General features: G+C 42.2%; 1 protein-coding gene and 1 pseudogene across 1 annotated transcript in view; one reads left to right on the top strand and one right to left on the bottom strand.

Moving 5' to 3' along the window:
• pik3c2b (phosphatidylinositol-4-phosphate 3-kinase, catalytic subunit type 2 beta) overlaps positions 1 to 18,559 on the top strand; it is a 61,249-nt gene that overhangs the window by 34,133 nt on the left and 8,557 nt on the right. Inside the window, exons 14-21 of the mRNA XM_036950085.2 lie at positions 40 to 148; positions 2,398 to 2,540; positions 6,155 to 6,343; positions 13,659 to 13,752; positions 13,894 to 13,988; positions 16,718 to 17,006; positions 18,134 to 18,226; positions 18,343 to 18,472. Of these exons, the coding sequence (XP_036805980.2) occupies positions 40 to 148; positions 2,398 to 2,540; positions 6,155 to 6,343; positions 13,659 to 13,752; positions 13,894 to 13,988; positions 16,718 to 17,006; positions 18,134 to 18,226; positions 18,343 to 18,472 (1,142 nt within the window). The remainder of the gene's footprint in view (positions 1 to 39; positions 149 to 2,397; positions 2,541 to 6,154; positions 6,344 to 13,658; positions 13,753 to 13,893; positions 13,989 to 16,717; positions 17,007 to 18,133; positions 18,227 to 18,342; positions 18,473 to 18,559) is intronic.
• Positions 7,397 to 11,356, bottom strand: LOC149975930 (uncharacterized; annotated as a pseudogene).

Here is an 18,559-nt window from a genome sequence, read left to right as displayed (position 1 = left end):
CGTGTCGGTGGGATGACCGTCATCCTGTGTCTCCCCCAGCATCCTGACGTGTGGGAGGAAGCTACTGGGTCTGTGGCCTGCCACCCCAGGAAGTAACACTCGCTCCAGCTCCCCCAACTTCAGCCAGCCTGACAGCGTCATCCTGCAGGTAACTGGCCTAATCTCTCTCACGTACGCACGCTCACACACACACACGCTCGCTCACACACACACGCTCACACACACACCATTTCTCCTCCTCCTCGTCCTTCCTTCCTCTCTCTTATCTACGTCAATTTGTTTTTCAGGGTGTAGTTCCCTGTTTGTTATCCACTTTTTTCACTCCCAATCTCTTTCTTTCTCTTCCTCTGCTCTCCTATCCCTTTCTCTTTCTCTCGCTCCCTTTTACAGCTTACTGTACTGTATGGGGACTTAGAGAGGTTTTAGACTGATCTGCTGCAATAAAACATCTACCTTAGCTCCTGGTCCAAAGAGCAATCTATAAAAGACATGCACGCGCGCACACACACACACACACACACACGTTACAGGTACAATGTTAGTCCTCCTGGTTGTGTAACATATGAACATTTGATGTCTTTATGGCCTGTTTTCGAGCTGTGGAGCATGAATGGTGTTAAGGGGATTTTCAGGTGAACAAAAGAGATGAGCATTTGCGGATATAATCAATAATAAATCAATCTGGTTTCATACAAGTCACAACAGGGAGACACCTCCAAAACAGAAGCAGAGAAAATGTCACAGTAATATACACAGCATCAGGAAATCAAAACAACTTTGTCAGCTACTAAAGAACCCACGGTGTTCCACAGAACGCAACAACAATCTGTCTTTGGCCTTTGGACCTCAAATATAAACAGATATAACTTTAACATACAGCCTCGAGTCTAGGGACCATCCACCCGCACAACCAGAACACTTTTGAGATCATGTGTATTACTGAGAGGGGAAACAAATCTCCTCATCACTGCCTGCATGTGCCTGTCTACGTCAAAACCATCAGAATGGAGAATTACATTTCAATTCACTTAGAATGTATTCTTTTTGCCATTCTAGAGTCATGCACTTCTCATAAAACATATTTAGAACTTGTATTTTTCAGAAACGTAAAATACCGTTAAAAATAAGAACAATATAGTGATATGGTGCAGTATTTTGGCCATACCGCCCAGCCCTGTGTAGTACACCTACACACAGATGTGGACCTTTACGCTCACACAGAAGCACATGCACGCACACACACACACACACGCACACACATGCGCGCGAGCTACTGCTGCTTGCAGAAGGGACCTGAAAGTAGGTCAGATAGCTCTGCTCTGGCCAACAAAACTCGCCCTTCATATTAGACTCTCTATACCCTCCCTTTTGACACACACATCCTCTTTTCTCTCTATCGCTCTCTCTCTCTCTCTCTGTCACGCACGCACACACACACACACAGTGTTTCCTCTCAGCTGTATTGTAGTGTAAACTCAGTCCCTCCTGCAGTGCCAGCCCAGTGTGTCACAGTGCCAACTGGCCCGTGGCTCTGGTGCCCTATGGCTTTTTGTCTCAGTGCAGTGGCCTGTGTTCAAATGGGATGTGTGTGTTGCTGCAATCAGTCTCCTCATTAGCGTGGTGACATCATTTAAGGTTTCGTTCTTCATCACTGATGGCAGAACACATGCTTACGAACATCGCATAAGACACATCTGGGGCCTGGCGTCCATCTGTCTCTCATTAACCCGAATGTAACCCCCTCACGCACACGTGCACACACACGTACACACACGTGCACACCGTCATACACACACGTACGTGCACACCGTCTAACATTACCCTCTGACTTTTTTCTCTTAGTTGTTTTTTTACATTCCTCTTCTGTTTAGGCCTCTGTCTTTCTTCCTCAAACTCTTTCCCCCATTGGCTTTTCCCCTCTCGGCTTTTACTTATTTTTCTTTTTTTTCTCTCTCCTACTTTCCTTGGATGAATTCCTCACATCATTTTGTTCCTCTTCCATCTCTTCATCTATCCGTTACCTTGTCCATCTGCTCTGTAACAGTCAGGTCAGAAGTCTATTTCTACTCAGTGCCTTCGGAAAGTATTCAGATCCCTTGACTTTTTCCACATTTTGTTACTTACTGCGACATTATTCAAAAATGGACGACACTGGGAGTCGGGAAGCAAGATCCGGGTGTGAATCATTTAATGAATAAATGAAAACATAATACAAAACAAGAAACACGAACAACGCGCAGACATGAAACAGAAACAATGACACCTGGGACAGGAACCAAAGGGAGTGACATATATAGGGCAGGTAATCAAGGAGGTGATGGAGTCCGGCTGAGTGCTTCATGAACACTCTTAATGTTGTTGTTAGTGTGACACCTAACCTCTGACCTCTTCCTGTAGGTGGACTTTCCCACGTCGTCGTTTGAGGTGCGCTTTAGCACCCCCCCTCCCGCAGAGTTCAGTCCCCAGTATGACTTCTCCAGACTCGACCAGCACAGCCAGAGACAACTGCAGGATGTACTGCACAAGAAATCACTCTTCTGGTGAGACTACCACACTGTCAGTCAGTCAGTCTCTCTCTCTCTCTCTCTCTCTCTCTCTCTCTTTGTCTCTCTCTCTCTCTCTCTCTCTCTCTCTCTCTCTCTCTCTCTCTCTCTCTCTCTCTCTCTCTCTCTCTCTCTCTCTCTCACACGCTACCTTTCTACTCACTCACTCACTCCATGGAATGACAGAACAGCCCTGATAGACTGACATACATTATTACCACTTGTCATTATAATGTCACTGTTACGCTGCATTAGAGAGTATCGTATGTTTTTGTGCTAGTGTTCAAACCCAACAGCTGTAGACGTTATTGAGGGGCGTTAATAGGTTAGTAGTAGCCTGAAATCCAGAACCTGTTTTGCTGACATTCAACTCCATGAAGTCCGTGTCATGCTAAACATGGCAAAGAGTGGAATGATATCTCAAACAGAATGGTACCCAGGCTAGGTTAATAGTGGACAGAGCAGGAAGACAGACAGGAGATGCAATGCTGCTTGAAAGTATGTGAACCCTACAGGAGTTTGCTGTAAAATATTAAAATAAACATAGAAAATCCTGATCTAAACCCCAATTTGTAATAAAGACATTCCAAGTAAATGACAGAAACCCAAAAAATATGATATTTTCGTTGTTTATTTAACAAAAGTGGTTTATTTAACAGATACTCAGATTTGATGTGTGCAAAAATATGTGAACCCCTTCAGTCAATAGCTTGGGGCACCTCCATTAGCAGCAATAACTTGGAGTCTCCTATAGCCAGTAATCAGTCTCTAACATCTGTTTTGAGGGATTTTCCCCCACTCCTCCTTACAGAACTCAGCCAATTGAGTGAGGGTTGAGAGGTGTCTGGCATGAACTCCCCGCTGCAGGTCCTGCCACAGTATCTCGATTGGATTTAGGTCAGGACTTTGACTTGGCCAATCCAAAACACAAGTCGTCTTTCTCCTGAGCCATTCTTTGGTAGATTTGCTTGAATGCTTTGGGTCGTTGTCTTGTTGGAAGATGTATTTTTGGCCCAGCTTTAGCTCCTTGACTGATGGCCTGACGTTCTGTTCCAGAATTTGGAATACCTGGTATACCTCAGAATTCATGGTTTCCTTTAATGATGTGAAGTCGTACAGGTCCAGAGTAGGAAAAGCAGCACCAGATCTTGACATTCCCACCACCTTCCTTGACTGTTGGGATACGGTTCTTTTGGTGGTAGGCAGTGCTGGGTTTTTGCCAAACATAGCTGTGTTGATTCTGACCAAAAAGGTCAAAAATGTCTAGACGTTATGTTTGGGTTGGCTTTTACCTGATTTATTATTGGGGATATTGTGGAAGGGCGTTCACTTCTAGGCTAAGTTGCTGTCATGGTAAGTGCTCTCCGTTTGTAAATGATTTGCCTCAAAGCTCAAATCTTTTTTGAATGATTTTATGATTTGAGAACTCCTTTCCTCTCGGCATGGCATGCTTTGCATTCACCTGGATGGGTAACACCAAACTGACCAGGTTTCTGATCCGTATTGATCAGAGTCCCGCCCAAACTCTTTACTAACGATCTCTCCTTTCATTGGGTCATTTGGTACCCGATTATTTACCCACCTGATTCTGCTCGCCGACTTGATTTAACCAATGCAACTTGGGGCTCACTTATTTTTGCACCTGCACTAATGACTTTTGTATTAGATTTTTCTACGACACACATGATTTCCTTTTCACCAACACATGGTAATGGTAAATATAAACCTGTAATGTCTGATCAAAAAGACTGGTTCTGATTAAATGAAGATTTTATGGTAAAAACAACAAAAATATCTAATTGCAGCAGGGGTCCACATCCACATCCATCCGTCCAGTTGATGAGTGATGTCATAGCAGCAGCTGGTGGTGAATCCTCCCCAGATGATATTATACCCCCTCTCTCCTCCCCCCTCTAGTCTCACCATCCCCCTCTCCTCTTTTGTCCCGTGTGTGTGTGTGTTTGCGTGTGTGTGCACCATTTACAAAAGAGAAGAAAAGGTCACTGAATATTAATCAGACCGGTGATCTGAATTCCTAAGAGAGGTAGAAAGAAACTAGGAGGGTTTGGGGAGCTCCGCTGGCCTTCTCTGAGGAGTGTGTCAACAACGTTTAACTCAAACCCTCCCTGGATAGAGAAGGGTGTGTGTCTGTCTGTTTGTATGTGTGTCTATTCACCATATCTCAGTATAGTGTTTAGCCCATTAGTGGTTGTCATAGTTTATGATCTGTTTCCTGTTTGTTGTGAGAGAGATAAACAGAACCGTGTTTATCTTGGACCAGTGTGTGTTTTGTTTACTTCCAAGTATAATCTTTTTTCTGGGGCTTTGGAGCATGCCTTTGGATGGAAGGAAGGGAGATGTGCTCTTATCTGTGTCTCTGTCTGTGTCTCTGTCTTTGTCTGTGTCTGTGTCTCTGTCTGTTTGATGTTCACTTTGAGATAGGTCTCCCTCCCCTCTCTTTACCTCTAAATAACGTTGGCTTTTGACTAGAACGTACAATGTGCACACATTCAAAACTTCAACAAATGACCATTTATGGTCAGGATAAGTTTAATATTACATGGCAACTACAGGCAGATGAAGAAGAACGGATATATCAGTGTTGACAAACAATTATTTGAAGAACATTCTCTTAAGGTGCAGTGTTTCCAAACAAGTGTACTGGCTTCAGTGCCATCCAGTATCAGGCTCCAAGCAGGAAGTAGATTAGAGGAGCTCATCCAATAGCAACAACTGTTGTCCAGCTGGATCATCCAATCCCAACAATGACACAGAATATTCAGCCAATGGAAACAACCGTACCAAGGAGAACTCATCATACGTTAACAGCCCTCTGCCCTGTGTGTGTCTGCTAGAGCAGTTAGAGAAACCCGTGTGTGTAGATTTAGGCAGAGATTCAAACAAACATGGATTAACGTGTGTGTTGAGTGAGCGTGTGTGTGAGCGTGTGTGTGAGTGAGCGCGTGTGTGTGTGATGAGAATGAATGTACTCACTGACCTTTTAGTTTTCAGTTGACATTTTCACGGTTTCTCCACGAGGTACATCTACTGTTTATTCTCCCTTCTCCCAGTCATTTTATCTGTCTTTATCGTTCTTCCTCTACCTTTTGTCTCGCCTCTACTCCCTCTCTCCATCTGTCCCCCTCTCCCTTACACACCCGCTCCGATCAGTCTCTTTTTGTCTTTGTTTCATGCCTGTTTCAAATTCAGCTTGATAGTTTTTTTTCCATTGGTGTAACCGCGTTCAAATGAGGGTGGCCAAAGCAAGGAGAAACAAAGTAATCTTATCATGAAGACAGAACAAAGACATCATTGATACGTGTTGGCCACATTTATACCAAGGTAATCTATCTTTTTTTTTTTACAGTGGAGAATGGCCATCTAATGCTGCAGTAAACAACACCACACTCTCGTTCCCTCTTTCTTTTCCTTTCATTGTGAGAAAGTATTCCAAGTATGCATTATTTCACTCCCTCTTCCCCTCTCTACCTTTTACCCTCTATACCCCTCCCCCTCTCCACATCCCCCTCTCTTTCTCTCACTCTCAAGCTAAGTATGCATGTAAGAAGGTGTTTATGTTTCTCCTCACTCTCTCCAATCTATCTGCCCAGGTTGACTCCAGAGGACAAGCGTCTGTTGTGGGAGAAACGTTCGTTCTGCCAGTCAGAGAGTGGTGCCCTGCCCCTGGTGCTGGCTAGTGCCCCCCGCTGGGAGTGGGCATGCCTGTCAGATATCTATGCCCTGCTCCGCCAGTGGGCATGTCTCAACCACCACGACGCACTGGGCCTTCTGCATGCCACGTAAGGGAACTGTGCGCGTGCGTGTGTGTGTGTGTGTGGTTGCCAGGCAATGGTTTCTGGGGCAACACTCGTCAGGGAAATAGCCACCTTGGCAACAGTCAGTAGGCAACGGTCACCAGAAGGCCTGCGGTCGCCATTCGACCTTGTCATGTTGTGTTAGGACTGTGTAAACAACAGACACATTGGCAGTTTGGGGACATGGTCAGAGACGGGAGTGGACCAGACTTGCTTAGAATCCTGTTCTGGAACATAAACACCATGAACTCACCTCAGCAGGGCAACATGCAAGGCATCACATGCATCACTCACCTTTTAGAATTACAGTTCAAATATGAATGAGGACGTTAGCAATTGATGTTCTTCAATAACACAAACTCCAAAGCAAATCAGGGGGAGAAAAATAGGTTTATTTGAGAAGGACAAATCATAGATGTTATGCTGGGAGATACATGTTCAGTCTCCCCTGTCCTCAGCTTTTCTCCACCGAACAAAGAAACAGGATGCCACTTATAACCCCCCAACCCCACTGGGGTTGACCTATCAGAAGTCTTTGCAGTACAACTGGACCAATGGCCAAATAACAAGTATCCTGCCCCAGACTCAATGTACAGAACGTAGCACACACGTAGCTCTGAGTTCAGGTAAGGGAACTGTGCACGTGCGTGTGTGTGGTTGCCAGGCAATGGTTTCTGGGGCAACACTCGCCAGGATCCACAGATTCCAAACAGATGTTGAACTGAAACCCAACTCCTACTTACATTGACAATTCCCTATTGATCGTTACTTCCAGTACTCTCATCCTCTGCAAAATATTCGTATACTCCCCCTAGACCATTTAAAAAACAAGTATACTTAAAATGTATTTTTAGAAAACAATAGAAAGCATGAAAAAATAGACAGAATATAAAAATTAGCAATAAGCATTAAATTGTTCACATTAAACACCTTGCATTCCTATAAAACACAACGGGCATATTTTAAATGCTGTTGCAATAAGACATAGATTTCACACAAAGTTATAGAAAAGAGGTATTAACAAGTGTGTTACCACATCTGAGAGAGCATGTTTCATTACAGCACAGAGGACAGTTACCAAGGGCACATTGACCACAATCATTAGGCTTGCTTGGTGTGATGATGAAGATACTTATGATCCGAACAACATTCTTGTGAACACTACTGACACCCGTCTCCAAAAGGACACGGTTGATGAGTCTTATGATATTCCCTATCTCGTAACCATCAGATTTTAGCAGACAAACATCGGGCACTTGATATCCTAGATGAGGATGAGAGAAATAACCACAGCTATTGGAAGTATCATGCCTACCAAAAAACTTCACCATGTACCGAATGTGGAAGACAACCACATGACTAAGCCTAAATCATCTAGATTGTAATCATGATATTTAGCACCGTCAGTTTTGGATTAGGTCAGTTATTTCCTCAGGATGATCAGGAATATTTGTACAGCACATGCAACAGTAACAGCACATGCAACCACTTGTTCGGACAGAAGATAATCAAGGGCCAAACGATTTTGCATTGCCACTGTCAGCTATATGCATAACTTCCCGTGCTATTTTACAAACATCATAAGAGGGAAAAGCAATCGCAAAGAATCTCTCCCTTTCTGTAATCACACGTTTATGACGCTGTGAAAAAAGAGAATTCACAGAATGTCTTACGTACGACATGTCCCAAATAACCCGGCCCTAATAACCCAACCCTTGACACAACTTTGGTAACCAGGAATAGGCATAGGATCCACAGATAAAGTAAGTTCAAGGAGCTATCATACCATTGTTGCCATTACTGAGTGTCAATTCAACAGACCTTCAACAGACCATTAGACATTCCGCAACCAGTCACAGACAGATAGATAGATCTGTTGTCTGATCACACTTATTCTGTCCTACTTTGACAAATGCGTCCTGGTGCAGTTGAGATAAGTTCAGAGAGAGTGACCTATTAACCTTTCTGGCGCAGGCGTTCCGCTAGCGACCCACCTCGACAACATCCGGTGAAATTGCCGAGCGCAAAATTCTAATTACAGAAATAGTAATATTTAACATTCATGAAAATACAAGTGTCATACATCAAAATAAAGCTTAACATTTTGTTAATCCTGTGTCAGATTTCAAAAACGCTTTACGGCGAAAACACACCATGCGATTATCTGAGGACAGTACACAAAAGCATTAAAAACATTTTTCAACCAGGCAGGTGCGCCACGAAAGTCAGATATAGCGATAAAATAAATTCCTTAGCTTCGAAGATCTTCTTCTGTTGGCACTCCAAAAGGTCACAGCTACATCACAAATGGTCCTTTTGTTCGATAAAGTCTGACTTTATATCCCCAAAAGCTCAGTTTAGCTGCCGCGCTTCATTCAATAATCCACCGGTTTCCGTCCATCAAAAAGCATACAAAATGAATCCCAAACATTACCAATAAACTTCTCCAAACAAGTCAAACAACGTTTATAATCAAACCTCAGGTACCCTAATACGTAAATAAACGATAGAATTTAAGACGGAGAATCGTTATTGTCTTTACCGGAGATAAACAACAAAGAATGCGTTCTCATCCACAGGCATGAAACCTCTACAGCCAAAATGGGAGCCACTTAGAAAAACTACAAATTCTAGCTCATTTTTCCAAAAACAAGCCTGAAACTCTTTCTAAAGACTGTTGACATCTAGTGGAAGCCCTAGGAACTGCAATCTGTGAGGTTTTCGCCTCATATTAAACATGACAGTCATTGGAAACAGTTTGTCCTCGGGTTTTCACCTGCCATATCAGTTCTGTTATACTCACAGACATTATTTTAACAGTTTTAGAAACATAGAGTGTTAGAAACTTAGAGTGTTTTCTATCCAAATCTACTAATTATATGCACATCTTAGCTTCTGGGCTTGAGTAACAGGCAGTTTACTTTGGGCACGCTTTTCATCCAGACGTCAATATACTGCCCCCTAGCCCAAAGAGGTTCAAACATAAGCAGCCAGCAGAGGCTTGTGTAATAACTAGGTACGGTGGTCGCTGATTAGTGTCATTGGTAATCTCAAATGAAGGAAGGTACCTACCACTCCAGGATGTCAGCTCCACCCCCAACTCATCCACATGTTGTTGAATGGACACATATCCAGGAGTCTCAGGCCTCCTCCAGCACATATCTGCAGAACTAGGTACTCTCGCATGTTGATGCGCAACATTCTTACCCAAATTAGTACCAGTATTTGTCTTATACCAATTAACATCTCTCCATATACCGAACATTTCACTCTGGTTAAAAGGAATAGACCCTTTTGGAATACCTGCCCGTGATGTGAATGGTGCATACGTACAAACCCAGCAACTACTTTGATTGACTACCGTGGCATAGCGTAGAGAGGGCTAGAAACGTATTGACTTCCGAGTGTCCCTCATCCATCGCTGTGTTAGAAATGGAAACACAACCCACATCCTGTATTAGGAGGAAACTCGCAAGGAAAATAGTTTCAAGCGTCTTTCACTTGTCTGCAAGACCATAATGTTCAATTATCCTATTGACAAGGTATTCATTCACCACGTCCTTTAAAAGTGACCAGCTCTTCCACACTGGTATCAGTCCCACATAGATAACTATTTAAAATGATGTTCTGACAGTCTGTTGGTAGTGAGGAATTCTTCTTCCGTTCCACTGGTTGCACTTCACCGGTGAGCTTGTATCGTTTCAGGTACAGTCAAGGGATATTGCTGCAGCCTCAGACGATAGATTCTCATAACCTGTAATGAAGGAAACGAAACAGTGAAAGTAACATGTCCTGGTTTCAAGAGAAATGGATATTTCACCTAGATATCCCTAATATGAGGACTGCAGTATACAACATAGAAGCGTATCAGGTTCTGATCATCTTACTGTGCTTCTTCACCCGAGATTGGCCCCCAATTGCTAATCAATCAGTTCTGTTCTCCAGGCTCCGCTTTTGTCATCAAAATGGACAAGCTTGCAGGGAATGACATGTATCCCATCGTGATTTTCCCTGGACTTTTACTGCTGACCTTGATAATGACCTTCCCATTTTGGCCCTAATGTCTCTGTCACATATATTTTTTTACCATCACCCACTGTCCTGGCACTGCGTCATGTCCCCCCTCGGGAGTTATTCCCCATTAAAGAGTTCTATGCAATAGTTAAGCTTTATGTCACTCATAAAGTGAACTTCTGTTTTTCTTCAAATCTAACGTGCCTGGTGTGATCACCTTGTAGTAACTACCCATCCTACCTGCCTCACACCCCCCTCCATACTGCGTGAACCGTCTGTGTATAAGATAAGCTCAGGGTTTTCCAACGAGTGACTCTATAAACCCATCAGAGAGCTGATACAAAACCAACTCACAACAGTCGGTGTTCAGGTAATGTGGTGTCTGGAGGAAGCACCAGAGTAGCTGGATTACACCGGGTCTTTTCAACTATACCCATGTCCCTTAGATCTTTAATCGCTACTTTAGTCGTGTCTATAGCTTCCTTGCTAATGGGATATTGTTTTGTGCAAGGTAGGGCAGCACCTGTCAAGCACACTGATTCCATATCCAAAGTTCCACACTCATTTTTCTTCGTAGTCCAGATAGCATGGTTCTGAATTGTAGAGCCTGCTTCAATCTTCATTGGACCAATAGAAATTGATAATGGTTTGGTTTGTTTCACATGTGTCTTCGTCCCCCCCACTCCTGTTGCTCTCATCTTCTTGCTTGTGTACTGAGGACATATCATATATGTTTAACATAAGATACTGTATATATATATATATATATATATATATAATACAGTGACTTCAGCACCCGTATCTACAAAAAAATCTCCTGCCATGTTGTTAACAGTCATATTCACATATATTCCATCCGATTTGATTTTGTATGTACACCAGCTGAGATGGGATGTAAGAGGGGGTCTGTTAGTTTACCTCCACAGCGTCCAGCAAACTCTGCTGCTGAGCCAAAGAGAGCTTCTTAAATTTCTGCAACAACATTGTGCCGTTGGGGCTGTTGTCCTGATTCCATTTTCACTTAGATGGGCCCTTCTTCTCGATTCCACTTTTCATAAAATTACGTTTTCTTTTCCGACATCTTCGTTGCCAGTGACCCGAAATCCCCAAATAATAACATACACCAGGTTTCTCTTCTACTGAACGAATAATGTTGTTGGTTTCACTCAGAACCTGCACAACTCTGACACCCACATCTCGTGGATGCTTCAAAGTTTTTGAGCATTCATCCAACTGTTTTGGAGATGCTGATTTGTGTGTGATTACTGTCTCTAGAGGTTTGTCTTTCCTCCCTTTTACAGCCTGTGTTCTGGTTGGCCTAAGACATCGTTCGTCACTGCTGTCAGAATCTGTTGACTCAATGCCAGGCAGTGCTGACCAGATGCTTGAAACCTGATCTGCCTTACACAACTCAATGTGAGGATAGATTGGAGAACAGAGAGGCCACAGGTCGGGGTCACGTCTGACTTTTTCACCTGTGTCTCCTGCTGCAATAGGGAATTTCTCCTTTTAAGGTCTTTATTTGTTCACCAAGAGCTTTCAAACTACAATTTTCTCTCTGCAATGTCATAATATTAACTTCCAAAGTTGTATAATATATATCTCTATGTTTATATATGTATTTATCCCCAAAATATATATATTTATATAACCCCTTTTGAGGACTCAAACCTCTTCTAGAACACAACTTGTTTCTGTAGGGCCTGGCTACCCATAACTTATGTTCACCACTAGGAGCTTGTTGAAGGCTTACATTAACCACACGTGTAAAAATGGCTACTTCACTAGCAACTCACTTCTGTGCAACAAGAAGGTTTCACAAAACAAGATGCCTCAAACCTTTTAATAGAGTAAGGACTCCAACCTTTTAATCGAGTAACAAAGGACTAAACTCTGTAATACAACAAAGGACTAAACTCTGTAATACAACAAAGGACTAAACTCTGTAATACAACAAAGGACTAAACTCTGTAATACAACAAAGGACTAAACTCTGTAATACAACAAAGGACTAAACTCTGTAATACAACAAAGGACTAAACTCTGTAATACAACAAAGGACTAAACTCTGTAATACAACAAAGGACTAAACTCTGTAATACAACAAAGGACTAAACTCTGTAATACAACAAAGGACTAAACTCTGTAATACAACAAAGGACTAAACTCTGTAATACAACAAAGGACTAAACTCTGTAATACAACAAAGGACTAAACTCTGTAATACAACAAAGGACTAAACTCTGTAATACAACAAAGGACTAAACTCTGTAATACAACAAAGGACTAAACTCTGTAATACAACAAAGGACTAAACTCTGTAATACAACAAAGGACTAAACTCTGTAATACAAGAAAGGACTAAACTCTGTAATACAACAAAGGACTAAACTCTGTAATACAACAAAGGACTAAACTCTGTAATACAACAAAGGACTAAACTCTGTTATACAACAAAGGACTAAACTCTGTAATACAACAAAGGACTAAACTCTGTAATACAACAAAGGACTTGAATGCTTATACATCACAGATACATATCACTCATTGCATGCACTTTTTGAACCCGATTTGGTTCTTTTTAAATGATATTGGTCCAGACTCACCCAGCAATTCTGCCGTCAATCAGGAGATTATGAGTTGACTCCCCAAAGTGGGTTGCGCGCAGCCTTCTCTCTTTCCTCTGGATCAACACACAGGTGATACGTTTTTCTGGTTGTTGTTGTTCAGAGCAAATCATCCGGGTCACGGCACCAAGTGTTAGCAATTGATGTTATTCTTCAATTATACAAACTCCAAAGCAAATCAGGGGGAGAAAAATAGGTTTATTTGAGAAGGACAAATCATAGATGTTATGCTGGGAGATAGACGTTCAGTCTCCCCTGTCCTCAGCTTTTCTCCACCGAACAAAGAAACAGTATGCCACTTATAACCCCCCACCCTAGTCTGGTGGGGTTGACCAATCAGATGTCCTTGCAGTATAACTGGACCAATGGCCAAATAACAAGTATCCTGCCCCAGACTCAATGTACAGAGCGTAGCACACGTAGCTCTGAGTTCAGGAGTGACAATCCACAGATTCTAAACAGATGTTGAACTGAAACCCAAATTCCATTTACATTGACAATTCCCTATTGGTCGTTCATTCTAGTACTCTCATCCTCTGCGTTGTCTATTTATCTTCAAAGGATAAGTCCATGCGTTTGTTTGACCTCTCAAATATGTCGTCATTTTGGATTGAAACAATGTAATAATTGAATGCATAATGGATTCAAATGTCTGTCAGCTTCCCTGATCAGGAGCTGAGGCGTACTGCAGTGCAGTGGATGGACACCATCTCTGACCCTGAGCTGCTGGACTTCCTGCCGCAGCTGGTGCAGGTAAAACCTTTATAAATGCTTATTGAATGTCTTACGAACACTTCACGAACACCTTATCAAATGGCTATGTGGAGCTATATCCATATTTCTTACACCTCTCCGTTGCACCTTTCTCTAACCATCTCTCTCGCTTTCTCTCAGGCTCTGAAATATGAGTGTTACCTTGATAGCCCGTTGGTACGTTTCCTGCTACGGAGAGCCATAGGGGACATGCGCATCGCGCACTACCTCTTCTGGTGAGACCGAATTCAGATATCAGCCGTACACTCAGCCTTCTCTGTCAAACACAACTTGATGTAGGCTCTCGCAGACATATACACATGTATACATGACACGTGCAGTGCCTTCAGAAAGTATTCAAACCACGTTGACTTTTTCCCACATTTTTATTGCGTCACAGACTGAATTTAAAATGGATTAAATTGAGATTGTGTATCACTGTCCTACACACAACCCCATAATGTCAGTGGAATTTTGTTTCTAGAAATCTTTTCAAATTAATAAAAAATGAGAGGCTGAAATGTCTTGAGTCAATAAGTATTCAACCCCTTTGTTATGGCAAGCCTAAATAAGTTCAGGGGTAAAAATGTGTTTAATAAGTTGCATGGACTCACTCTTTGTACAATAATGTTGAACATGATTTTTGAATGACTACCTCATCTCTGTACTCCACACATACAATTATCTTCAAGGTCTCTCAGTCGAGTAGTGAATTGCTAACAGATTCATCCACAAACACCAGGGAGGTTTTCCAATGGTTTCGCAAAGAAGGGCACCGATTGGTAGATGGGTAAAAATAAAATGAGCAGACATTGAATATCCCTTTGAGTATGGTGAAGTTATTAATTACACTTTGATGGTGTATCAATACACCCCGGTAACTACAAAGATACAGGAGTCCTTCCTAACTCAGTTACCAGAGAGGAAGGAATCCGCTCAGGGATTTCACCATGAGGCCAATGGTGACTTTAAAACAGTTTCAGAGTTGAATGGATGTGATAGGTGAAATCTGAGGATAGATCAACAACTTTTTAGTTACTCCACAATACTAACCTAATTGACAGAGTAAAAAGAAGGAAGCCTGTACAGAATACAAATATTATAATACTGCAAAATATTTGGCAAAGCGATTAACTTTTTTATCCTGAATACAAAGTGTTATGTTTGGGGCAAATACAATACATTACTGAGTACCACTCTTCATATTTTCAAGCATGATGGTGGCTGCATCAGGTTATGGGTATTCTTGTAATCGTTAAGGACTGGGGAGTATTTCAGGATAAAAAAGAAACTGAATGGAGCTAAACACATGCAAAATCCTAGAGGAAAACCTGGTTCAGTCTGCTTTCCAGCAGACACTTGGAGATGAATTCTCCTTTCAGCAGAACAATAACCTAAAACACAAATCCAGATCTACATGGGAGTTGCTTACCAAGAAGTCAGTGAATGCTGCAGAGTTACAGTTTTGATTTAAATCTGATTGAAAATATATGACACGACCTGAATAAGGTTGTATAGCAATGATAAACAACCAATTTGACAGAGCTTGAAGAATTTTGATGAACAATCCAGTGTGTGGAAAGCTCTTCAGAATATATTTTAATCGCAGTTTGTAAAACAACAATGTGAAAAAGCCAAGGGGTGTTAATACTTGCTGAAGGCACGGTATGCAAACGAGATATTTCTATATTTAATTTTCAATAACTGTGCAAACATTTCCAAAAACATGTATTCACTTTGTCATTATGGGGTATTGTGTAGATGGGTGAGAAAAAAAATAAAGAATCCATTTTGAATTCAGGCTGTAATGTGGAATAAGTCATGTGGTATGAATACTTCCTGAAGGCACTGTACATACAACCACCTCTAATTCACATAGACCAGTCATCTCATGACTCACATTCGCTCACAGAAACACCCCTTTAACCATACAGTACTGCACTGGAGCCCATACATGACAATGCAGTAATGTACGAGATCATTGACACTTTGTATGCATGTTTGTCCTGAAGACATGTCGCCACCTGCTGGACAGATTGGGAAATGCCGAACAAACTTTATGTAGTATACATTAGGATTTTCTGAATGGATTCTTAAAAATGACTTAACACAATAGCATCAGAACACAAAGTACACAATTTTATATATTTACACAATATACAGTACTGCACAAGGGACCGTAACAGAGAGTTGCAGTCCATTTTAGAATGGGTGGCTAGTAATAAACTAGTCCTGACCATCTCTAAAACTAAGAGCATTCTATTTGGTACAAATCATTACTTACGTTCTAGACCTCAGCTGAATCTGATAATGAATAATGTGTGGCTGTCGAGCAAGTTGAGGAGACAAAATGATTTGGTGTGACCTTGGATTGTAAACTGTCATGGTCAAAACATATTGATTTAATGGTTTGAAAGATGGGAAGAGTTCTGTCCACGATAAAGAGATGCTTTGCTTTCTTGACACCACACTCCACAAAGCAAGTCCCACAAGCTCTAGTTCTATCTTGATTATTGCTCAGTTATATGGTCAGGTGCTGCAAAGAAGGACCTAGACAAAACTGCAGTGGTCCCAGAACAGAGCGGCACATCGTACTCTTCACTGTAATCAGACGGCCAATAATATGCATGCCCGTCTCTCTTGGCTAAAAGTAGAGGAGAGACTGACTGCAAATTTTTTTGATTTTATAAGAAATGTTAAATTAAATTCCAAAATTCCAGTAGCCAGGGAGATATTGGCCCTGTTGGTGTACTTCAGAAATGCGTTCTTCTTTCCTACATTACTTTAAGAATACAGACCTGAATTGTTTGAATTTGTGAAGAAAAAAAAATATGGTAACATTACTTTGACCACCAGATCATTTATAGATCTGTGCTTGCTTCAAGGGAAAAAAGGATGGATACACGGCAATTGTTATAAAACAGTTTCTTTACGTGTTTTGAACCTCTCTCTCTCGCTCTCCCAGGTTGTTGAAGGACACTCTGCAGGACAGTCAGTTCAGTGGGAGGTACCAGCACCTGTTAGCAGGCCTGCTGTGCTGTGTGGGTCGGGGACTCAGGGAGGAGTTTGACAGACAGTGCTGGCTGGTCACCATCCTGGCTAAAGTAGCCCAACGTGTCCGGGACACCTCTCCCTCCAGCAGGCAGGCCATCCTTCGGGAGGGACTGGAGGAGGTCAGGCAGTTCTTCTCAGTCAGCAGCAGCTGCCGTCTCCCCCTCAACCCTGGCATGCTGGTCAAAGCCGTCAACATACAGGTACATGTTTATTTTTATTTCATTTTTTTTTTATTTCATCTTTATTTTGACAGGGAGTCAATGCTGAGACCGAGTCTCTTTCCCAGATGCACCGCAATACACATCAAAATACAATAAACACATTAAGCTACACATTCATATACACAATAAAATGCACATTATTATACACGAAAAGCTTTACACAATCAAAAAACGGACACATTCTTCAGTTAAAAGGTCCCCTAACAACTGTCTGAAATGCCCTAGAGGCACCAATTCCTCCTATTTTAAAATGTATTCTAGATCATTCCACACGTAAGGTGCAAGGAAATGAAAGGCTGATTTACCTAACTCCCTAAACACCAAAGGAGTCTCCAGAGTTAACCAACCCTGTGAACGGGTTTGATAACTTGTCATTTTCAATCTTAACAGTGATGTTAGTTAGGTAAGTCGGAAGTTTGTGGAGCAGACTATTTAAGTCTTAGTTTCTTAACAAGCTCAGTGGTATTACAACAATAAATCACTGTCTATCCAAATACCAAGGTGTTTGTATGCAAGGACTCGTTTGGTTATAGAAGCATCCGATGAGTAAAGATGTAATTCACCCGAGACAATCAGACACGTACTTGAAAACAACATGTATCCGTAATGAAGCCTGTCTGAATTAGATGTTGGCAGAGAGGATGAAGAACTTCAGGGATTTGACAGTTTTCCAGAATTTAGCCGGGTTCCCATTACAATGGGAGAGCGGTTACATAATAATCAGATTGAACCTTTCTGATTTGTCTTACGCAATGATTCCTCAGTTGCTTAGAAGCTTGCCAGTCTGGGCCTAAGCCTGTGTTCCTGTCATTGACCCAAGTGTCATCGCTTTCATGAATGATAATTCCCTGGTCAAATGAAAGATACTGTAGGGAATGGGGACGCATGCCCATGGTTTGTTTGCATAAATGCTAATGCACAGTGTCTTTGGTTTCTTGTGTGTATGTCTGCCTCTGGGTGTTCTGTGTTCAATTGTAGTATGTGTATGTTCCTTTTGTGTTTTAGTGTGTGTATGTGCTCCGTCCGGTGTGTGTTTTTAGTCTGTATGTACGCTCCTGTGTGTGTGTATTTGATCTCTAATCCTTTCTCTCATCTCCGGTCTGCAGTCGTGTTCCTACTTCAACTCCAATGCCGTGCCCCTCAAACTGTCCTTCCAGAACCTGGACCCTCGAGGAGACAACATCAACGTCATCTTCAAGGCACATATTCTAAACTACTGAATCAACAAACCACTTAATTGTACCTTTCTGAACCCTTGTTGACTTTCGACATCTGTGACCTCTGTGTCTTGTGCCCTTTGACCTCGGCTTCACAGTCAGGTGATGACCTGCGCCAGGACATGCTGACCTTGCAGATCATCCGCATCATGAACAAGATCTGGATCCAGGAGGGACTGGACATGAGGATGGTCATCTTCAGATGCTTCTCTACTGGACGGGGCAGAGGTGAGGAGGGAGGAAGGGAGAGAGGGGGGAGGGGGGTGGAGATATAAATTGGGGATGAGTTACAGTACTGACTCGCTCCCCTCTCTA

Source organism: Oncorhynchus mykiss, chromosome 17, assembly GCF_057628025.1.
Source record: "Oncorhynchus mykiss isolate SJ-2025 chromosome 17, ASM5762802v1, whole genome shotgun sequence".
Taxonomy (NCBI): Eukaryota; Metazoa; Chordata; class Actinopteri; order Salmoniformes; family Salmonidae; genus Oncorhynchus; species Oncorhynchus mykiss.
This window is presented reverse-complemented; position numbering and strand designations above follow the sequence as displayed.